This window comes from Dreissena polymorpha, chromosome 9, assembly GCF_020536995.1.
Source record: "Dreissena polymorpha isolate Duluth1 chromosome 9, UMN_Dpol_1.0, whole genome shotgun sequence".
NCBI lineage: Eukaryota > Metazoa > Mollusca > Bivalvia > Myida > Dreissenidae > Dreissena > Dreissena polymorpha.
The window spans coordinates 72335444-72360506 of NC_068363.1; the positions used below are offsets into that span (position 1 = coordinate 72335444).

Consider the following 25063-nt stretch of genomic DNA (forward strand, 5'->3'; position numbering starts at 1 on the left):
CAGGTTAAAAAAGAAGCTTTTAAAACTTGAATTTTTTAAGAAAGGTCTTAAATTAAATTTAACTTTCTAAGGGACAACAAATTTGTAAAAATTAGTAAAAGTGGTAAAGGGTTAACAGTAACACTCTGGAGTGGGTTTACAAGTTTATTAATGCTCATTGGAGATTTCAACAAACATTAAAAACTGCATAATGAATTCAACAATAATTTATTAAAATGCTTTAAGAGTCGAAACAATGTTTTCTCAGTATAATGCATGAAATACACAATTTCCACGAGGATTACAGCCTGTTGCCATTCATTCTTCTAAGTAACTGGCCAAATTTCTGTGGAAATTACATGTATGTCACGAGTCGTCTTCATGATTTAGCTACCGGTATTGCATGCCTACGAGTGCTGTCGCTCATAAAGCGTGTGCTCTGATTGGTCAATATTGATTGTCCAATACAATGACGCTCTGCCTTTAGGCAGGCTCAATATGGGTAAAGCAATACAGGTTATTGACAGAGGATCATAAATATTTTATTTTTTATAATTTCGGCGAAGTCATTATTGCTTAGATCTTTAGAATGGCTAGCTGCAGAAACTGCAAACTCTGATAAGTATTCCTAACAAAGTTCCATACATTTATTAAATGGGTAAAATGAAATTTTATTTTGGCAGGAAAAACAGATTAGAGCCCTTATCAGTCACATGTTCTTGCGAATGGTATTTTAATTTATGTTGTGTATTTAACAGACACATGCGCGATGTAAAGAAACCAGGAAATATGTCTAAGGTCATACTTGGTATTAAAAAGGGGCGCAAGAAACATTTGATAATGAAGGAGGATAAAGAAAAGGAAGAAAAGAAAGAAAATGATCAACAAGACAAACAGCAAGATCACAACAGCTATGGTAAAATTTGGTGTTCTAGTATAGACCTTCTTCACCACTTTTTAAAGTTTTGACACTTTAATTTCACATCAACTTTATAATACAATCTAGATGAACTTTTTATTAGCTCACCTGATTGCTCAGGTGAGCTTTTGTGACCGGTCTTTGTCTGTCCTCCGTCCGTCCACATTTGTTCGTAAACACTCTAGAGGCCACATTTATTGTCGGATCTTTATGAAACTTGGTCAGAAGATTTTTCCCAATGGTATCTGGATCGAGTTCGAAACTGGGATATGCTGGGTCAAAAACTAGGTCACTAGGTAAAAAAAAAAGAAAAACCTTGTAAGCACTGTAGAAGTCACATTTCATGCCCAATCTTCATGTAACTTTGTCAAAATGTTGGCCTTAATGAAATGTTGTTGAGTTCAAAAGTGGTTCTTGTCCGTTAAAAAACATGGCCACCAGTGGGCGGGTCAGTTTTCCTTATTTGGCTATAGAGAAACCTTGTAAACACTCTAGAAGTCACAATTTTTGCCCAATCATCATGAAAGTTGGTCAAAACATTAGTTTTATTGATATCTCGGACGAGTTCAAAAATGGTCCAGATCGGTGAAAAAACATGGCCGCCAGTGGTTGGGGCTTTTTTCTCTATATGTATATAGTGAAAACATTTGACCTTTCTAGAAGTCACATTTTTGGCCCAATTTTCATGAAATTTGGTCAAAATGTTTGCCTTAATGATATGTTGGTTGAGTTCAAAAGTGATTCCGGTCGGATGAAAAACATCGCCGCCAGCGGGCGGGTCAGTTTTCTTTATTTGGCTATAGAGAAACCTTGTAAACACTCTAAAAGTCACAATTTTTGCCCAATCATCATGAAAGTTGGTCAAAACATAGGTTTTATTGATATCTCGGACGAGTTCGAAAATGGTCTAGATCAGTGAAAAATCATGGCCGCCAGTGGGCGGGGCATTTTTCTCTATATGTACATAGTGAAAACATGTGAACACTCTAGAAGTCACATTTTTGGCCCAATTTTCATGAAATTTGGTCAGAACATTTGTTTCCTTGTTACGAGAGTTGAGTTCAAAAATGGTTCTGGTCAATTGAATAACATGGCTGCGGGGGGGCAGTTTTCTTATATTTATACAGTACAGCCAACGCGGAACAAACATATTTCGAGATCCGCAGCGGCAAGGCGCAATGAGTCGATGCCGAGTCGGCCATTGAAGCCGCGTCAGTATGCGGCAGTGAAGCTTCGCATCTGTCCGCCGAGGCAAGCCGCTATCCGCGACATGACGCCGAGTCGATGCGCATCTTCAAATCAAAATCTTTTTAAAATGATTAGTTAGTCAAAGAAATTTAATAGAACAATTATAATAATATTTCAAATCATAATTAATTTAATGTGCGTGGATTCAAAAAAGATAAACTAATTAATAAAAAAGTATGCTGTTCTTTTGTTTTTAGCTCATCTATTTTTTGAAAAAAAATTATGAGCTATTGTCATCACCTTGGCGTTGGCGTTGGAATCCAGTTAAGTTTTGTGTTTAGGTCCACTTTTCTCAGAAAGTATCAATGCTATTGCATTCAAACTTGGTACACTTACTTACTATCATGAGGGGACTGGGCAGGCAAAGTTAGATAACTCTGGCATGCATTTTGACAGAATTATGTGCCCTTTTTATACTTAGAAAATTGAAAATTTTGGTTAAGTTTTGTGTTTAGGTCCATTTTATTCCTTAAGCATCAAAGGTATTGCTTTCATACTTGCAACACTTACTAACTATCATAAGGGGACTGTGCAGGCAAAGTAATGTAACTCTGACTGGCATTTTGACAGAATTATGTGCCCTTTTTATACTTAGAAAATTGAAAATTTGATTAAGTTTTGTGTTTAGGTCCACTTTATTCCTACAGTATCAAAGCTATTGCTTTCATACTTGCAACACTTATTAACTATCATAAGGGGACCGTGCAGGCAAAGTTATGTAACTCTGACTGGCATTTGGATGGAATTATGGGCCCTTTATACTTAGAAAATTGAAAATTTGGTTAAGATTTATGTTTTGGTCCACTTTACCCCTAAAGTATCATAGATATTGCTTTCATACTTGGAACACTCAAAAACTATCATAAGGGTACAGTAAAAGGACAAGTTGCATAACTCTGGTTGTCATTGTTACGGAATTATGGCCCTTTTTTGACTTAGTAACTTTTAATATATGGTTAAATTTTGTGTTTCGATCCACTTTACTTCTTAAGTATCAAGGCTATTGCTTTCAAACTTCAAATACTTTCATGCTATCATGAGGTTACTATAACTGGCAAGTTGAATTTTACCTTGACCTTTGAATGACCTTGACTCTCAAGGTCAAATTATTAAATTTTGCTAAAATTGCCATAACTTCTTTATTTATGATTAGATTTGATTGATACTTTGACGAAACTACTCTTACCTGACATACCACAATAGACTCCACCCAAACCGTCCCCCGTGCCCTCCCCCCCCCCCTCCCCCCCCCTCCCCCCCCACCTCCCCCCTCCCCCCCCCCATTTTTTTTTTTTTTTTTAAGATCATCTCACAAATGACCACCACACCCTCACACTATACCCCCACCCCCCCACCCCACCCCTACCCCCAATTATTTTTTTTTAATTTTTTTTTTTTTTTTTTTTTGTAAGATCATCTCACAAATTACCACCACACCCTCACACTATACCGCCCCCCCCCCCCCCCCAATTTTTTTTTTAAACGGTTATGTTTGAAATATCGTCCAACCATCGCACCCAAAAAATCCCCCCCCCCCCACCCCCCATCGCCCTCCCCCCCACCAACCCCCCCCCACCCCCCCCCCCCCCCCCCCCGCCCCGATTTTTTTTTTTTTTTTTTTTTTCGCTTTTTTTGGAAGATAATGTAATAAATGTCCACAACCCCACACTATACACCCCTCTTCACTCCACCCCTCCCTCCTTTGTGATTGAAAATGAGAGTCCCTTCACCTTTAAAAAGAAAATAGATGAGCGGTCTGCACCCGCAAGGCGGTGCTCTTGTTAGTGATTGCATTCCCGTTTCTAAAGAAATTGCTGTCATCCGGATAGAAATAATTATTATTTTAAAAGAATGCAAATACAAAAAATCAAATTTATAAAAACAAAAATTACGATTATCACGGGCATGTATTAATAAAATTCCAATAATCATTTGCCATTGTCATTTTTAGAATCGGCTAAAGTACTTAAAGTTACTTTGTGTGCGTTTATTGCGCCGTATAATTATTGTCTTTATATTAAACGATCAACAAACATATTTGCTTTGGGTTTAATTTTTACGACAACATGTATTAGCATATAAACAATGTCACGTAATTATGTTTTGGCACATACGAGTGGTCAAGACTCCAGCAGGTGGTGGATTTATAATTGCTTGTTGTTTTTGCTATTATATTTTAGCTGAGACAATAAGCAGTTTGAAGCCACATCAATAACCAACACTTAATTGTTGTTTTGTTAATTATCAGCTTATTATAACTATTGTTTGACTATGCGTATATAAAGTAGTTTCATTTTGTTTATATTATACAGTTGATATCGCTAATCATTACCTGATAATCCCGTATATTCCAGTTTTAAAGCAAATTCCGGTAAATATTTACGATAAAAGTGCTCAAGACACACACACTTTCGCAATCATTCTTAAGTATTAAATACATTTTGGCATTTGTTACTATTTAAAGATGTAATGAAATAACGTCCAATCGGGGCAGTTTTTTTCCGCATAAATCGCCTGACATGATGTTCATGTTTTTTATACAACACAAAATACATCCAAACTTTCCATGCGACGTTGTACATGTCTGCATAATTTTCGCGCGCTTTTTATGGAGACAAAGGATATTTTTAGCACTGTTTATTTGACGCTAGAATTTGTTAATGTCGCATTTGCATTAAAATTCGGAAGCGTGTTTCGGTGTGTTTCGGATTACAAATTTAATAAAAATCATATCAGAATAGAACGAAACATTAACATTGTGCGTAATTTATTCAACAATAATTTGTTAAAGCGCATTACGTGCCATATCGCTTATTAAAATGTGAAAATAATAAGTATGAAAGTAGCGTAAATCTAGGTTTCTATGCTACACAAATGTACATGTAGGTGTATATCTTTTCACTCAATCCGCCGCGTACGTATGCGGCGGATTTACTCCGCAAAGTACGCGAGTTAAAACAGACTCGGCGTTGTTGCGCGTATCAATGCCGAGTGCCTAGGCGATACGCTGCGTGAACACTCGACACGGCCGCCGCATACTAAATTTCTGGTCGTGGCATAGCCGCGGATTATGTTTGTACCGCGTTGGCTGTACTGTATAGTAAAAAAAAGCTTGTGAACACTCTCTAGAAGTCACATTATTTGCCCAATCATCATGAAACTTGGTGAAAAGATTGTTTTTATATATATATCTCAGATGAGTTCATGAAGTAAGTGGTCCCGATCGGTAAAAAAACATGGCTGCCAGTGGGGTGGGGCAGTTTTCCTCATGTGACTAGAGAGAAACCTTGTGATCGAACACTATAGAAGTCACATTTTTTGCCTAATCATCGTGAAACCTAGTAAATACATTTGTTTTATTGATTTCTCGGACAAGTTGGCTCAGATCGGTGAAACACACTTTTTAGCTCACCTGATCGCTCAGGTGAGGTTTAGGATTGGTCTTTGCCCGCCGTCTATCCGTCCAGATTTGGTTTGGAAACACTCTAGCATTCACATTTCTCAAGCATTCTTTATCAAAGTTGCTAATAGATCTCAGTCAAGTTCGACAATGAGCAATATCACATAATTAATGCCATAATAATTGCTCTTAGATTGTCCAAATTTGCATTATATTATACAAAAGCCTTGTAAACACTCTAGAGGTCACAATTTTGTTTCAGATTTTATGAATCTTGGTCATAATATTTATTTTTGTAAGCAAAGTTTGATGTTTGGTAAGGGGGGTTAACTCAAAATATAGGTAACCAGGTCAAATCTTACAAAAAACAAAAACATTCCATACGCCAGAGTTTTGGTTCAATAATGATGAAACTTGACCAGGATGTTTGTCTGGACAATACATGTATCTAGGTCAAGTTTGACATTTGGTAAAGATTGAACGCACCGACTCCTCTCAGGTGAGCGAACTAGGGCCATCTTGGCCCTCTTGTTGGTTATCAAATGAGTCAACTAGAAACTGGTCCAAAAATATTTAAATATTTGGTGGCAATATATTTGACAATTATAATTTTTTTAGTAAGCTTAAAAAGGTTGTTCTGGATAGTGTGTCTCTGAGAATTGTCAACAATTTGTGAGCTAAACTTTAATTCTCTACGGATGGAGTTCTCCATTTCTGGAAATACTTACATCTAAGTACATCATGTTATATTGATGGTTTGACTGCCAGTATGAACTTTACACAATATCGCTGCTGTGTGCTGAAAATTGAAATGTACTATTGCAAAGTCCACCATCGTTAACTTATGTTAATTTAACAAATGTCATTTGTGTCTACATTTTGTGTGTCTTCATGACTCTAGGTAGTTTATTTATTGACAAAATGTTAAAGTGATATTATGTGCATCTAACAGTATATGCTATGTTTATAGGTGTCTATCGCAACCGTTGGTTATTTTTGGTGTTTTCACTTCATATACACGTATATTTGTTAATGCAGCATCAACATAATAAAACAAGATCACGGAAAGAGAAAAATAATGCATTTGAATATCAACGGTACTTTCGTTTGACAACTGATCGTGCATGTACGATGTGAATCTTAATTTAGTTTTAGTGCAGATTCGTTCATATGACACAAGAACACTAACTCTGATCCTAATAAAAAGACAGTTTCACTCGGCTTAGAGGACTGTACAGTCAAGTAAAATATCAAATATACATGTAATATATATTTTTTATAAACAATTGGTAGCAAGATGAGTTGCAGATAATTGGTTAGTTACCACATTTTAACTAAGTACATGTATTTTGACCTGTTAATTCTTTTAAGCTCAATTCAACAGTGAAAAATGCGCATAATATCACTTTAATATTTTACCATCAAGCTCATATGATGGAGACATTTCTATCACAGGCAAAAAGTCAAAGTCGTTTGTATGGACGCGATACCTTCTTCAAGAAAAGGCTGTCGAGGCCCCAGCGAGACTATTCAAGAACCCTTTCCCATCAGCCAAAAACCTCTTCCGAGTCGGACTAAAACTTGAAGGAGTCGATCCCAACCATCAGTCAAAATTCTGTGTTCTCAGCGTGGCAGAAGTGTGTGGCTACCGAGTGCGATTGCACTTTGACGGATATTCTGAATGCTATGATTTTTGGACTGATATCGACTCGCCATATATATTTCCTATTGGGTTTTCGGAAAAGAATGGGAAGGTATTGCAGCCTCCAAAAGGGATTTCAATGGAACAGTTCTCCTGGGTGCCATATTTGAAAATGACCAAGTCACAGCCAGCTCCTAAATCTTTATTTTCTAACCAACCAGTGACTGTAAGTAATGTTTATGAGACAATTTTCATTTTAATTTAAGAAATGATGTATGAAATATTGCATGTAAATTCAGACAAGTATATATATTATGGAATATCAAAGTTTAAAGGGAAATTAATTCTCTTATACAATATAATCTGTTCCATGCAAAATTGGTCTGACTCGAACGTAGTGCAAGACCAGCCTGCACATCCAAGCAGTCTGGGCTGGAGCTACCTGTACACTAATGAGACCTCGAAACATACTGTGACTTGACAATGGACAGCGTAGCTCCTGAATAGGAAGGCAGGCAAATATTGAAAGACTTACCAAATGTCTGATAAAATTCAAACACAATCTTGACAGATCTGTCCAATGTTTCATTAAGTCTGTGCTGTTATTCTGTTGTTTCACTGTTACACTGTTATTTTACTGTTACACTGATATTTCACTGTTACACTGATATTTTACTGTTACACTGTTATTTCTCTGTTGCAATGATATTTCACTTGTACACTGATATTTCACTGTTACACTGATATTTCACTGTTGCACTGGTATTTCACTGTTGCACTGGTATTTCACTGTTACACTGATATTTGGCCGTTACACTGATATTTCACTGTAACACTAATATTTCACTTTTATTTAACTGTTACACTGATAGTTCACTATTACACTGTTATTTCAATGTTATTTCACTGTTAAGTGATATTTAATTATTACACTGTTATTATCCCCACGTTTTTCGGAGAAAAAGTGGGGATATTGTGGTGATGTGCGTCTGTCCGTCCGTCCTGGCCACCTGCTCCTCCTTACACTATTAGCACTAGAACCTTGAAACTTACATATTGTGAAACCATTATTATTCGTCCGACATTAATTTTCGCCTTTTTCGTCCTTCGACCGATGGACGAATTCAAGATCCTAACGAACAATCATGTCCCATATTTGAAACAAATAAGACTGAATTACCGTAGGCATGAGGCATTAAAATCCAGCGTAATCCACACATATACACAGGGCTCGAAATTAACACTCGCACACTCGCAAAATGCAAGAAAAAAAGATTGCAAGGTAAGTTATAAGCCACTAGTATTTTTTTCAAATAAAGAAATAGTGAAAAAAAAAGAGTTATATTGCTTAATGCGTTTGACGGCGTAACCGCTAAACCGTAGGTAAATTTTTTTAACGTTCGAATACCCATATGCGGAAGCGCGCACCTTGTTTGTTGACTGGTTTACTTATAATACAGATACACAGATGATATTGATACAAAGAACATGAAACAGTCGACTATTCACACTCAAGTTAAATCCGGTTTTGACACAAAGGGGTGTTCATTATACAGTGTACTGACAACTGACATTTCCTGTAAAACGCGAATGCAATAAGGCTGTATCGAATGCGTCGACTTCGTTTAGGTATAATAGTGTTGATTAGCGCTAATTGTTAACAACTTTATTACCCATTGTGTGTATTGTTTTTTTCAGGGGTGTTGCAGATTATACAGCCTACACGCGGCGAATCCGGATTAAAGACAATACTATTTAACGCAATTAAAATATGACGATGTGTTATCAACACCTGACTGAAATATATTCTGCGCTTTGTTACAAATTAATAAAGAACATTTTGATTTGTGTTTGGTTGTTTGGTTTTAACTGCATCTACTATTTTACCGATAAAGGTAAGATTGTTATCAGTTTGACCGTGATAGTAAGGGAAAAAGACCAATCGGCAATTGGCTTCGTTGTTTAAAACACTCGTTAACGATTATTCAGTCCCACTTATACGCTAATCATAACAAAGAACGTGTCAATGACATGAAATAATAAGGGACAGTTACTATCACCTAAAATAACAGACTTGTTAATTGGCATATGCCAAACAAGGCCCACCTCCTGCAAGTGACTACCAAGTGTCACCTCTCTTTCCCCAGCACGATTTTTTCGCAACCGCGTATTACATGTATTACAAACAAATCGGACGTTTGTTTTTTTTTCAAAACAAGAAATGGACGAATTTAAGAGCGAACGAAATAGTCATTTTTATGAAAAGGGCGAAATTTTGGGCCGACGAAAATAAATGGTTTCACAGTACATGGTAGCTATGAGCATATGTGCGGCGGTGACAGTGACGGAATTTTGATCTGACCCCTGGGTCAAAAGTTATGGGGGGTTTGGGCGGGGCCTGGTCAGAGATTTTCACTTATTTTTATGCCACCGGTAAATGGCGGTATGGTGCATTGGCCATAACTTTTGCAATATTGATGATAGCAACTTGATATTTGGCATGCATGTGTATCTCATGGAGCTGCACATTTTGAGTGGTAAATGGTTAAGGTCAAGGTCATCCTTCAAGGTCAAAGGTAAAAAAAAACAAATCCAAGGGAAGTAATAAGCTTTAAAGGAAGGTAAGTAAATAACCTGCCAAATGATATAAAAAAATAAAATAAATTAAAGTGGCGCGAAGAGTTACACAGTAGTGGCGCAGAGATGTATTTAGTATTCAATTGTTTGTGTTAACTCATCTGTGAAATGGTTTAGCTCATCCATCTAATGTTTATACAAGGGATTATAAAATATTGGCGCAAAGGGACACCTGTATATGAGAGAAGAGATAGAATGCAGTCAAGCGTAAAAGCATGAGAAACTAAAAGAATCTATAAAAGGGCTGAAACTTTCAATTTGTGCAATTACAATTTTAGACTCATAACTGAAAATCTGTCAAAATGTTCAAATGGGAAAAATGTGAGAAACAATTTAAAGCAAGATGGACTTTGAACAGGCACATCAAAGAGAGACGTGAAATTCAACATATTCATTATTGTGTACAAGATTGCGATAGAAAATTTCTGAGACGCTACTATTTAGTCAACCATTTAACCTCAAAATATAACTTTTCCAAAACAGGAGCAAGAAGATTGGCTATAAGAGAGCATGTTCAGCCATCTCATAAGTCATTCCAATTAGGATGACATGTACATAATTGACTACAGTGAAGTTGATTCAAGATTAGATTTGTTAGGAGAGCAGGATGAGGAGGAGAAATTAGGGTATAGATTTTCACTCATTTTTTAGGTTATGTTACATGAACTTCTTCATTTCTATGTTGAATTGCTTCAAATATATACTGAACATCTCTTATGACAATACGGTCAATTTCAACTATGCATGGCCCCATTACCAACCCTGGGGCACCCCTGTGTCAAACATGTGGCGTGGGGATACGAGTCGGCCTCTGCCGCGCCATTTCTAGTTTCATTGTTACACTGATATTTCACTGTTACTTTGTTATTTCACTGTTACACTGTTATTTTACTGTTACAATGGCATTTCACTGTTGCACCGATATTTCACTGTTGCACTGATATTTCACTGTTGCACTGATATTTCACTGTTACACTGTTATTTCACTGTTACAGTGATATTTCATTGTTACAATGTTATTTAATTGTTACACTTATATTTCACTGTAACACTGATATTTCACTGTTACACTGTTATTTCACTGTTACACTGATATTTCCTGTAAACCACCAGAAACCTTTCAAGTATTCCGAGTGTAAGTGAGAGGCTCTTCATACCAAAAATCCAGTTTGGACAGAAAGTGTCGTCTTTACACTTAAGGCACATGCATTACGCCCATTGTCCACAAAATGTGGATTATATTCTAGTCTCATTGATACCTTGCTATTTCCCTGTAAACAATTAGAAAATACTAAGAGCCTTCCAAAAGAGTAGTATAAATTTGTAGGCTGTAACCCCAAACATATTCCGAGTGGGCAGCAAGCTTGAGGCTGTTGACAAAAAGAACTCTTCACTGATCTGTGTAGCAAGTGTGGCCGACATCATGGGAGACAAGGTGCTCATCCACTTTGACAGCTGGGCGGACAACTACGACTATTGGTGTGATATGTCCTCACCCATGATACACCCCATAGGTTACTGTGAAGAGAATGGACTGGTCCTCTCACCTCCCCAAGGTATAAACTGGTTTCGGTCATCATATTGTGCTGTTTTTTGGCTTAATACATTAATACACCTTACACTAGATTAATATATCTTATCATTTTTTATTATCTTCACCAATTTGAATTTAACTTGGATGTAAGAAAGTGCAAGACTTTCGCAAAAACTTTCATTAATTCAGTAGCACCTACTTGTATTTATCTACATGTACTTACGTTATCCTAAAAGATGTTTTTGTTTTGTTTAAAACTATGTACATGTACTTATCCTTAATGATGTTCTTGTTTTGTTTAAAACTCAATCAAGTGTATTTATAGGCTTTACGATTACTGACTGTTTGCAGACTGGACTGATGTCAGTGGGTGGACATGGGAGCAGTATCTCACCAAGACCAAGTCTCAGGCTGTACCACCCCGGGCATTCAAACCTGTAAGTTTAAAGGAACCAGGACTATTAGTCACAAATATGTGCGCCTCAGTCTGGGAAAACAGGGCTAAATGCATGTGTCTAAGCGTCATCCAAGATAGTTTGGACAGACAAATAAGAGACAACACTTTCTGCTTTGTTTTGTTATTTTTTAGTTTAAAGGAAGTCTCTTCTTAGGTTAAATTCAGTATAGGCAGAAAGTGTCCTCCCTTATCTGGCATGTTTTTTTAAGCACATGCATTAAGCCCAGTTTTCCCAGAATGGGGCATATTAATAATTTATTTCTTAGTCCTTTTTACCCCCCGCCTGACTTTTCCCTAGCGTACTGCATTGATGACATGTACAGGTGAAGAGACAAATATGACGGATGGGATTTCAAGATGTGTTGGGTGCAACAACCATGTCACTTGCATCATGGTTGAGTGCCATTTTTATGCTCCCCTTCAAAGAAGAGGGGGTATATTGCTTTGCTCATGTCGGTCTGTCGGTCGGTCGGTCTGTCCGTCCACCAGGTGGTTGTCATACGATAACTCAAGAATGCTTGGGCCTAGGATCATGAAACTTCATAGGTACATTGATCATGACTCGCAGATGACCCCTATTGATTTTGAGGTCACTAGGTCAAAGGTCAAGGTCACGGTTACTCGAAATAGTAAAGTGGTTTTTTGAATGATAATTCAAGAATGCATACGCTGCCAACATGGCACACTCTGAACAATATTACTGAGGCAACTGGTCTGTAATCCTAAATCTATAATTATCAGTCCAATGAAACATCATCCTTTTAGTAAAATACAGTGGATCAGTAAAAATATTATCAGAATATGAGATTTTTTTGTATATTTTGTATATTAAATATTGTGTTAATGTTTAATTTTGTTGATTAATATAAATATAAGCAGGACAGGGGAGGTAATACACTACAGGGGAAACAAATGCAATAAGTTTAAATTTATTGTTACAGATTTGCCTCCCTTGTAAAAATTTTTAATTTTACCAAATGTAAGGCTAACTGCATTTTTGTAATGCATACTACTACTTCTACTACTACTACTACTACTACTACTACTACTACTACTACTACTACTACTACTACTACTACTACTACTACTTCTACTTCTACTGCTACTTCTACTACTAATACTACTTCTACTACTACTACTCTACTACTACTACTACTACTACTACTACTACTACTACTACTACTACTACTACTACTACTACTACTACTTCTACTACTGCTCTACTACTACTACTACTACTACTACTACTACTACTACTAATACTACTACTATTTATTCTGCTACCACCACCACCACCTACTTCTACTACTACTCTACTACTACTACTACTACTACTACTACTACTACTACTACTACTACTACTACTACTACTACTACTACTACTACTTCTACTACTACTACTACTTCTACTACTACTTCTACTACTACTTCTACTACTACTACTACTTTTTTTCCACCACCACCACCACCACCACCACCAGGGACAAAAAACGTATTCACACAATGGCTGCTACTACAACTTATAGCCCATATAGGGGGGCATGCATGTTTTACAAACAGCCCTTGTTGATGCTTGAAATCACTACTTCAATTTGTTTTCTGCCATGCAATGTTGTTTTTATTTCACTGAATGAAAAAATGCCCTAGTTTTTAAGGAGGAAATTTTATTCTTGTCAGAATTCTTTGCAGTTAATATTTTATATTTAAAAGCAATTTGTTTTGTTTCTACAAATTATGTTATTTTTATGTTGAAAAATCAAATGGTGTTGTTAAAATACAAAGATTACTAACCTTTTTTACAAAATGACAAAATAGAACACTTTAAGATCTATCAACCAGGCATATGGATAGATAAACATGTAGCACAGCAAATATATACAATCGGTTGGAATGTATGCCTGCAACAGAGGCCCAAATAAAAGCTCTGCAAAAATAGTGATTACACAGTGTACTTAAATGAATGTTTGGTACACTCTTCTTCAAACAATAGTATTTAACAGGGATGGCAACGAATGCTGAAAAAGAAATTAGAATATTGCTTTTTTATTCATATAGTGATCGGACTGTCCGTCTGTCTGTCATGCTTTGCGTTTAGGTTTCGAAAAATGCTCATAATTTCTATGTCCCTTGAGATATAACCTTCATATATGGTATGCATGTGTATATGAATAAGGCCTTTCCATACACACAAAATTTTGTACCCCTGTGACCTTGACCTTGAACTTGGGGTCTGTGTAAAGGTTTCGAAATCTGCGTTTTGGTTTCGAAAAAATGCTCATAACTTCTATGTCCCTTGAGATATAACCTTCATATTTGGTATGCATGTGTATATAGACAAGGCCTTTCCATAAGCACACATTTTTATACCCCTGTGACCTTGACCTTGAACTTGGGGTCAGTGTAAAGGTTTCGAAATCTGCGTTTAGGTTTTGAAAAATGCTCATAACTGCTATGTCCCTTGAGATATAACCTTCATATTTGGTATGCATGTGTATATGGACAAGGCCTTTCCATACGCACAAAAATTTTGACCCCTGTGACCTTGACCTTGAAATTAGGGTCTGCGTTTAGGTTTAGAAATCTGCGTTTAGGTTTCGAAAAATGCTCATTACTTCTATCAAGCGTTTATAGGGGGCATTAGTCATCCTATGGTGACAGCTCTTGTTTTTTAGCTCACCTGAGCACAACGTGCTCATGATGAGCTATTGTGATCGCCTTTTGTCCGTCGTGCGTGCATCATGCGTGCGTCGTCAACATTTGCCTTGTGAACACTCTAGAGGCCACATTTATTGTCCGATCTTCATGAAACTTGGTCAGAACATTTGTCCCAATGATACCTCGACCGAGTTCGAAACTGGGTCATTCTGGGTCAAAAACTAGGTCACTAGGTCAAAAAAAGAAAAACACAGGTCGCAGTGGTGTAATGGATATGGTGTCCGCCTAGCGACCGGGAGGTCACGGGTTCGATCCCCACCGTGGGAGCGTTCTTTAGATTTCCCCCAAAGACACCAAGTACTGGTTCTAGGCCCAGGAAACGGACTCGAGAGCATTTATATAAGCCTAAGGCTTTCGATGCAATCGAGCTAAAATAAATAGGTTTAAACTAAACTAAAAAAAGAAAAACCTTGTGAACACTGTAGAAGTCACATTTGATGCCCAATCTTCATGTAACTTCATGTCAAAATGTTTGTCTTAATGATATGTTGGTTGAGTTCAAAAATGGTTTCTGTCCATTGAAAAACATGGCCACCAGGGGGCGGGGCAGTATTCCTTATATGGCTTTAAAGAAACCTTGTGAACACTCTAGAGGTCACAATTTTTGCCCAAACATCATGAAACTTTGTCAAAACATTGGTTTCATTGATATCTCGGACGAGTTCGAAAATGGTCCAGATCGGTGAAAAAACATGGCCACCAGGGGGCGGGGCAATTTTCTCTATTTTTATATAGTGAAAACATGTGAACGCTCTAGAAGTCACATTTATGGTCCAATCTTCATGAAATATGGTCAGAACATTTGTTTCCTGGATACGACAGTTGAGTTTGAAAATGGTTTGGATCGGTAAAAAAACATGGACGCCAGGGGGCAGGGCAGTTTTGCTTATATGGCTATAGTTAAACCTTATTAACACTCTAGGAGTCACATTTATAGTCCAATCTTCATGAAACTTGGTCTGAACATTTGTTTTTATGATAGCTAGGCTGAGTTTGAAATGGTTTCGGTCTGTTGAAAAATTTGGCCGCCAAGGGGCGGGGCAGCTTTGCTTATATGGCTATAGTGAAACCTTGTTAACACTATAGAAGTAACATTTATAGCCCAATCTTCATGGAACTTGGTCCGAAGATTTGTTGTATTGATAGCTTGGCTGAGTTCGAAAATGGTAACGGTTTGTTGAAAAACATGGCCGCCAGGGTAGCGGCCATTTTCATAATATGACTATATTAAAACCAAACTCTAGTTGTAATGTGGATGTTGGTGCACAATGATGATGATGATGATGATGATGATGATGATGATGATGATGATGATGATGATGATTATGATGATTATGATGATTATGATGATACTGGTAATGGATTCAGAAACATTAACCACAACCCAAATATCTAATTATAATTATTGCATTATACAAATTAATTATTGCCATTACTTATGATTGTTATCTATATCTTTGCAGAAATTTAACATAGTGGTAAAACCAATAAAACAACAATTAGTGTTGCATATGAATCTTATTTGACTTTTTATTCACTTCTCTTAGGCTACTTTCTATAAAACTGATTTAAACCTGTGCCTGCATTGTTGCCAGGTGGTAATTGTGTAACACTCCTGGAAATTGACCCCAATTAACTGGGCACTTTAATCAAAGACCTTTGTGTTGATGTTAGATGGAAACCATTCATAAGATGTTACAACTTGAAATGTTTTACCCCTACACTTTTCAGTTAGTCAGTAGTGTGTGTGTGATTATGAAAGATTTGTGATTTTAGCAGGTTTTATTGTTGTTTCAATTGGAAATATCAATGCAAGGTGAGTCCTAAAATTGTTCCAGTTGTTTAAAAACACTTTGTAAAAAATGTGAAAAATTTGGTAGTAAAAAACAACAACTTATCACATCTTTTAAGAAGCACAAACAACTGTTTGAAGAAAAGTTGATTTGCATTTGTTTTTGCAAGAATAATGTATTCATGCTTCAGATTTGTTGTGCATTTAAATTACAAATAGTTTGGTAGTTGTTTTGATATGATACATTTTCAAATGTCTTGTGTGTGTTAACTTCTATATTTGCACATATTTATAACTATAAGAAAGATCAAGTGATGTTTTGTACTATAAAAGAAGATCAATATTGAATTTCTAGTAGCTGTACATATTCTCGTACTCATTTACTTTTTTATAACTGACTTTGATATATGATAACAATTCAACATATTTTATTTAATTATGCAAAAACTTTTTTATAAAAGCACAATCTCTTGAACAAATACGGTTGTTTTCAGTATCTAAAAGTGTTTTTGCTTAACAGATTGTAAACAGTCATCCCCTTTAAGATGCTGAGATGCTTATCTAATGATCTCAAATTTGGACAACAATTTGTTGAAAAATGTACTTCCATTTTCTTTTGCTGATGCTCATTATTAAATTACTGTCCTCATATTACTTTTATCCAAAATAATAGCTTTGTCGCAACGGGTAACAAATGTCTATTTAATTTTTTTTAGACACACACACACAAAACTACTGATAACGCATAATATATATATCTGCCGAAACAGCAAACCTTTTCTTTTCACAAAACAACGTTAACAATCCTTGTTTCCTGGATATGATGGTTGAGTTAAAAAATGGTTTTGATCCATCTAGTAACATGACCGCTGGGGTGGGGGGGGGTCATTTTCCTGATATTTATGTACTGAAAAAGCCTGTGAACGCTCTAAAAGTCACATTTTTTGGCCAATCATCTTGAAACTTGGTAAAAACATTGGTTTTATTGATATGTCGGATGAATTTGAAAAATGGTCGTGATCGGTGGAAAAACATTGCCTCCAGGGGATGGGTCAGTTTTCTCAATATGTTTGTAAAAAGCATTTTCCTTATATATATATATATTTAAAAAATCTGGTATTAAAAACATGGCCACCAGGGTGGGTGGGGTAATTTTCTATATAGGCCTATTATGAATACTTTGGAACACCTTATCAGTCAGTCTTGTCATACCAATAATTTGAAATATTTGCTGAAGAGTTTTAATCTTTGTTTCTTTCCATCTAAGTCTCTCAGGTGAGCGACCCAGGGCCCTTTGGGGCCTCTTGTTTTTTTGTTGTTTTTTTTCCATTTATTTATTTATTCGCCAATATGCATTGTACATTTAAATGCAAACATCTCTGGAAAAGTAATAAATTGAATTACAGTACAGTCAGTCATGTTACAATAATGTATGCCAATTCTATAAAAATACAACACAAAAATACTAATAATTATGATGGTAAATTAGTATTACAAAGAGATTCGACCAATTCCCATGAACTTTTATAACTATTGGCTAAATGCGTGATTTGTATGACTGCAGAGGCTATTTTGCAGCTACTTCGGAGACCATGAATTGTAGGGGTTACCATTCTACGTCTACAGTTATAAATAAAGCGTTTTATTTCGAGACATAGAACGTTATACTTTTCAGATTGGTTACCAACTGATCCCAGTATAAAAGTTTTGCAATCAAAACTAAAATTGTTATCAATGTTTTTAATAGCAGATGTAATGTGATGTAAAAACATTTGTATGACATTACAACTCCTTTTTTATTCAATATAATCGAATATTTTATTTTTAAACCTTAGATTTATATGTCCAAACATATGACAGTCCAAAACAAATAACTTTTTCGAAGTGCCACAAATATCACTGTAAATCGTATCCATTGTGTGTCACATGATGCAGACAAATGATCACTCTATCCTGATTGTCAAAGCTGCATATAAGATAAGATAGAACTGAAATTCCGTTTTTGTGTTATGTTGCTATAGAAACAACTATTTAAAAAAGATAACGCTGAAATTCCAATTCTGTATTTCCTCTAGAGACAGCCTGTAGCGTTTGAGGCAGGCATGAAGGTGGAGGTGGTGGACAAGCGCAACCCGTTGCTGGTGAGGGTTGCCACGGTGACAGAGACGGACGAGTTCCAGGTGAAGATCCACTTTGACGGCTGGGCGGACCAGTATGACTATTGGCTGGAGGACGACTCCCCAGATATACACCCACCAGGCTGGTGTGCCAAAACTGGACATCCTCTTGTGCCTCCCATCAGTATGTATTCTGTGAAGTCAGACTTTTGACCCTACATTTTCTGTGTAGAACAAGTAGTTGTCCTACGCCAAAGGTTGAGATATTTGGTGTTGGCATTGTCTTTCCGTCAGTCCCAGAATTTTCAGAGCTGTAACTATTATAGTATATAATATTTTAACATGAGCCTTAACCCTATACTTTCTTGAATAATATTGCGATTTGTTGTTTTTTGTATGCTTTAACTTTAGAGTTCTATGTCTCAGATACTATCAAAGATTCCAACATGAAACTTAATGGGAGTAAAGCTAGCAATAAGGATACTAGCTTCACCCTTCAAATAATCTTTTATTTCTGCTCCCATCAATAAACACTATTTATCAGTTTTTATACAGTTTTGGTTCCTGATTATATCTAGAGGGCACTTGTATCATGTGAATTAGTCTTCAGAAAAGGAAGATGCCTATAATATGACTGTTTAGATCATGAAATACAAATTCAAGGTCTCAGGAGGCATACCTTTCTTAAAAAAATATGTTAACAAATGCACATAGTGATGACTTGGCTGCAGATAGGTAGGCATGATACATGTTTACAAAAAAACACTTTTGTGTCAAAATATTACCAGTAGGTGCACTATGACAGCAGTCTTCAAGTCACGTACTGTAGTAAATAATTTGTTCTGACTTCAATAGCTCCCAGTGACCTAGTTGTGAACTCCGGCCCTGGCATCTGCCCTACCTCTGGCTGTAAAGGCATCGGTCATATCAAGGGACCAAAGTACTCCGGGCACCATAGGTAAGAAATAAGCACCATAATCTTAGGATTATAAGAACACTTTTGTACCCAAAATATTTTATAATAGGTAGATGCATGTTATACTTGATAGTAAAGTTATCATGAAAATTTTAATCAAAATATTAAACAAACTCTTGCTGCTGAAGATATGTATTGCATATGAGTGTGTTTTATGTAACTTTGACTTCAGTAAATATTTGTTGAAAATGTAATAGTTTTCTGAAATTTGTAGACTGGATTGAAAAGATCCTGTTTTGATAAATCAAGCATTGTTTCTGTTAGCTTCCAAAATTGATATGGGATAGTTATTCCAATTATTGTCTTAAATGGTTGGAAGTCACACAAACAGATGCTAAATGATATCACAATAAACAGCAAAGTGAAGTTATGCTTTCTTCTTCCATAAAAAACAACAACATATGAGCGGTGCCGTCCCTGATTGGCCTGTCTGGACTGCAAGGCTCATCTTGGACTACACTTAATGCACATTAATTAAGTCCCTATGCCTATTTATCATGTAGCACATTTGGCTGCCCGTATTCTGAGCTGAACATGCACAAGGAGGTTGCAGTCAGCGACAGACTGGGAACCCCAGGGAAAGAGGACATGACCTCCGTTTCCAGGCCACATGACCTCACAGGCTCACCAGAGACAGGGTGAGGCTCAAATGCTCTAGATTCTTAACCCTTTCAGTGCTGGAACCAAATTTTGAAGGCCTTTGCAAACATTTTGGATCCAGATGAGACGCCACAGAACGTGGCGTCTCATCAGGATCCAAACTGTTTGCTATTTTGATAGTATTCTTTGAAAAAAAATCGAAGAAAATGCTAATTTTAGAAATTCAGCAGAAGACATTTTAGCAGACGACAAATTTCCCAGCATGCAAAGGGTTAAGAGGGTTGAGTGTGAAACAGGTACATCTGCTTTACAGTTTTATATCAGCTACACTGGTTTCATGCTCAACCATTGATTTGGATTATAAAAATATACTTTTTATGTCCCCCAATCCATACTTGGGGACATATTGTTTTTACCCTGTCTGTTTGTTTGTTGGTTTGTTTGCGTCAAACTTTAACATTGGCCATAACTTTTGTTATATTGAAGATAGAAACTTGATATTTGGCATGCATGTGCATCTCTCATGGAGCTGCACATTTTGAGTGATGAAAGGTAAAGGTCATTCTTCAAGGTCAAAAGTCAAATATATGGGGGGACATTGTGTTTCACAAACACATATTTTTGTAGCTATTTTTATGCCCGCTTCTTCAAAGAAGAGGGGGTATATTGTTTTTGGTCTGTCTGTCATTCTGTCCCAAAACTTTAACCTTGGTTAAAGTTTGATAACTTTTGCAATATTGATGATCGCAACTTCATATTTGGCATTCATGTGTATCCCATGGAGCTGCACATTTAAAATGGTGAAAAGTCAAGGTCAAGGTCATCCTTCAAGGTCAAAGGTCAAATAACATTGTATTTTTTTCCTAAAACTTTACTCTTCATTAAAGTTTGGCCATAGCTTTTTGAATATTGAAGATAGCAACTTGGTATTTGTCATGCATGAGTATCTCATGAAGCTGCACATTTTGAGTGGTGAAAGGTCAAGGTCATCCTTTAAGGATCCAAAAGTAAAAAAAATACAATCTAAGGGAAGTAATAAGCTTTAAAAGGGAGATTATTTCTAAACCTGCCAAATGATACATTGAAATTTAATTTAAAGCGACGCAATAGGGGGCATTGTGTTTCTGACAAACACATCTCTTGATATATATTCAAATGAAGGTTTTATACAGGATTTAAATTGTCTATAACATATACTGCGGTGGCTGTAGTGTGAACCACTTAGCAGTTAACTTACATTATTTGTTTGAACATTAAGACAACACTTCAATTATGTGTACATGTAGGATGCCTTTAAGTTGAAAAAACTAAGTGATTTGTTTCCACACAATCTAGAAAAATAAGGTAGGTAGGTCAGATTAATTTGTATGTGCCCCACATTCTATTTAATATCCGCATAATTGTTCTGTTTGTGTGTGTGTGTGTTTTTAGTGCAAAACTTAAGTTATTGCAAATGTTTAGCTCACCTGAACATGAAGTGTTATGGTTGAGCTATGTTTGGTAGTACCTGAACATGAAGTGTTATGGGTGAGCTATGTTTGGTAGTCTATTTCCGATGTAATGTTTAGTATTTCGTGTTGTCAACTTTAAGCTTGTTATCGCACTTGATGCATTTTTTCATGCAGCAAGAGACTGGGAGGCATTTAGTTTTGCATTTGTCCATACCTATGTATGTATGTCTTGAACTCCTGTTTAAAAACTTGGTGGATCATGCTCAAACTTTCACAGCTTTAGCATTTAGATGGGCCCTTTTCTACCCATTCTTCGATCTCTCCCATAATTGTGTTTCATTTGTAATTAAAAATGTATTGCTGTAAGTAGACTGAAACTTAACAAACAGATACTTAGCAGAAATTTTAACAATAAATGTATTCTAACCTGTGATTAATATTTATTTTGCAGTGGCTACAAAGTAACTGTTAAATCTCCACATATGAAAACTGAAAAGAGGGGCAGGAAGCCAAAGTATGTTTATCAGTTTGTTAAATTATGTAGATAATTATACAGCGTAATGATTGTAATGATTTTTCTTAAGTAATTTCCTGATACAAAGTAAAGCGGTGTACACTTGAATCACCATGGGATTCTGTCAGTACTTGCCTCACCCAGGGGTCAAATTATTTATGTAGACACATATAGCAATATAATATTTATAATCTCAAAGGTTTAATATGTGGTTCTGGTTTGTTAATTTGCACTGTGATTTTTGCAAACTTTGTAAAAAAAATGCCAAAAATGGGTTCGGTCAAAGATGCCTGCACCCCAAGGGCCAAATTTTTAGCTCGGCTGTTTTCGGAGGAAACCCGAGCTATTGTCATAGCCAGCTCGTCGTCCGCCGTAGGCGTCGTGCTAAAACCTTAACATTGGCCATAACTTTTTAAATATTGAAGATAGCAACTTGATATTTAGCATGCATGTGTATCTCATGGAGCTGTACATTTTGAGTGGTAAAAGTTCAAGGTGAACATCATCCTTCAAGGTCTAGGGTCGAAAAAACAAAGTCAAGGGAAGTAATAAGCTTTAAATGGACATAGTTATCTGACCTGCCCACGTATATATTTTTGTTAAATAAATCAAAGCGGCGCAGTAGGCGGCATTGTGTTTCTGACAAACACATTGTGGTAAAATGTCAACGTCAAGGTCATCCTTCAAGGTCTACGGTAAAAAATACACATTTAAGGGAAGTAATAAGCTTTAAAGGGAGATAATTATTCAATATTGAACATAGCCACATAATATATTTGGCATGCATGTGTATCTCATGGAGCTGCACATTTTGAGTGGTGAATCTACAGTCACGGTAGTGGCTTTTAATTATTTGATACTAAAAATAGAGATTTGTTAGAGACAATTATTTTAAAGGGAAGTAATTTATATAATTATAAATCTCATATTATATATTTCCTTACCAAGAATTGAAGTTCTTTTCAAAGTTACTGTACATATTTATTATTTTGATTATTTATAACTCAAATGATTGATTTGTCAAAGTTTTTTTAAAATGATATAATTATCATTTCTTTCATGTACTTAGTTCGTATTGTTCATTACATACCTGTGGACTTATGTCGATAGATACATGATGAACTCTGGCTATGATCTCTTTGATAAACCACAGTCCTTGGTTGTCAGTGATGTATGACTTGGTCATTTTTGACTTTCTACAGACCCCCCCCCCTCCCCGATTGGGTTAGACAATATCCAAGGGAAGTAATAAGCTTTTAAGGGAGATGATTTCTATACCTGCCAAATGATAAATAGAAATTTTATTTCAAAATGGCGCAGTAGGGGGCATTGTGTTTCTGACGAACACATCTCTTGTTGGGTCCCTAGGTTAAAGGTCAAGGTTACTGTGGCCTCTTAAAAAAAAAAAATCTGACAAGCTTTCGCAGCCGAGCGTGGCACCCGTTATGCGGTGCTCTTGTTCATTTTCACAACATTCTGAAGATAACAACATTGTGAGTGGGGTTTTTGTCACTACTGTGACAAGTTCTAGTTTGATACTTGTATAATTACATACAAAACAGTTTTCACACCTACTATTTCACATAATAGTTTGAAATGATTAAGTATTGCCAATGTCTCTAATTTGAATTTTCATTATAATTCCTATGAACTGATGCATTTATTAAAAATATTACATGTTCTGTCATGAAAAGGTGCAAGCATTCTTTGTGTATCCTCTCAGGAGTTATTACCAGGCCTTGGAGGATCAGAAACAGGCCTCAGAGCGTCAACAAATGGAATGTGGTGTGTAGACAAACATTTACTCAACTTGTTTTCAACATTTTTCCTTACCAGGCCCAGTATTCACAAATATTTTTTATTCCTTAACAAAAACATCATATACAGTCAATCTTGTGGATGGGACCTCTTGAATAAAGCGACCTTTGACATATGCAACCACTTTGAATTCCCCCTGAGTGTTTTCACTCTATTTTTATATTGTATTAAGTGACTTTTGTCTTAGTTTTGTCTTAGGAGACCAGCGACTACTGATTTTCTTGTAAATCTTGTATTAAGCGACCACTTGGGGTTAAACTTGGAAAATCTGTTGTCCATGAATGGACTAACTTGATTGACAATTTATTGTCAGTTTGAGGTCATCAAAGGAAAGCCGCTTCCTGTCAAGAAGCCATAAAACATCACTTGATGAATTCCTGACTCTTTTCAATTTTTTGTGACCTAAGGAAATCTTTACATCATGTGTACTTGAGTTTATTTTTTAGATCAATTTTCTTTGTGAAATGTATTTTTTCTGCTTACAAAAGGTGTCCTTTTAGCAATATTTACTTATTTCAAAGATTTAAGTATACACATATGTATACTCAAACCAGAAAGAGACTTAAAGAATTGTATTATTATTTGAGGAATTTCTATTAGTTGTCCCTAAGGAGTATTGTGAGTTGAGATGTCGTAGTGTATTTGGATATGCCTAGTTATCCCGTCGCCCATGGATTGAACCCAACATACTTAAGTGGTTGGTTAAATAAGCTAATTTTAATTAAATTAATAGGTTTCTACTAAAACTCAACTGAATATATATGTGTATGTATTCTTTAGTCTGTGACATGTACAAGTAGTTATACCCTCAAGAAGTAGAGCCATTTAAAATTTGTAAACACTTTCCATTCAAATTCAACAATGAGCAGACAACTGTAAAGCAGTCGACAGTTTTAAGATCAATCTGACAAATATATCTTAATCATGATATAAATGTCATTTTTTTACACATTTGAACCTTTTCTTCTCAAAATTTACTGATATGCGTACAAAGATCCATAGGTATTTCTGTCTGTCAAAGTTAAGTGTGTTCCAAAGATATGAAGTTTATTGAGTTGCTTATGAATATCCCTGTGATAGATTATTTTCCACTAAAATACAAACCAATAATTGGTCAATTCATACTTGATTGACAAGTATCTACTAGGGAGCCTTGCTGTGGGGCAGCCTTAGGTGAATTTCCCCCCCCCCCAAAAAAAAAAAATCCTTAAAAAATAGACATAAAAGTGGAAAGTGTCGTCCCAGATTAGACTGTATAGACCCT

The 25063-nt window shown here is 36.1% G+C and overlaps 1 protein-coding gene across 2 annotated transcripts in view; it reads left to right on the forward strand.

The window, feature by feature from the left end:
- LOC127843743 (uncharacterized) overlaps positions 1–25063 on the forward strand; it is a 46012-nt gene that overhangs the window by 17217 nt on the left and 3732 nt on the right. For both annotated transcript variants that reach the window (XM_052373480.1, XM_052373482.1), the window contains exons 7-15: positions 738–895; positions 7002–7414; positions 11153–11381; positions 11711–11796; positions 18399–18624; positions 19296–19398; positions 19920–20054; positions 21919–21981; positions 23705–23766. In XM_052373480.1, the coding sequence (XP_052229440.1) occupies positions 738–895; positions 7002–7414; positions 11153–11381; positions 11711–11796; positions 18399–18624; positions 19296–19398; positions 19920–20054; positions 21919–21981; positions 23705–23766 (1475 nt within the window). The remainder of the gene's footprint in view (positions 1–737; positions 896–7001; positions 7415–11152; positions 11382–11710; positions 11797–18398; positions 18625–19295; positions 19399–19919; positions 20055–21918; positions 21982–23704; positions 23767–25063) is intronic.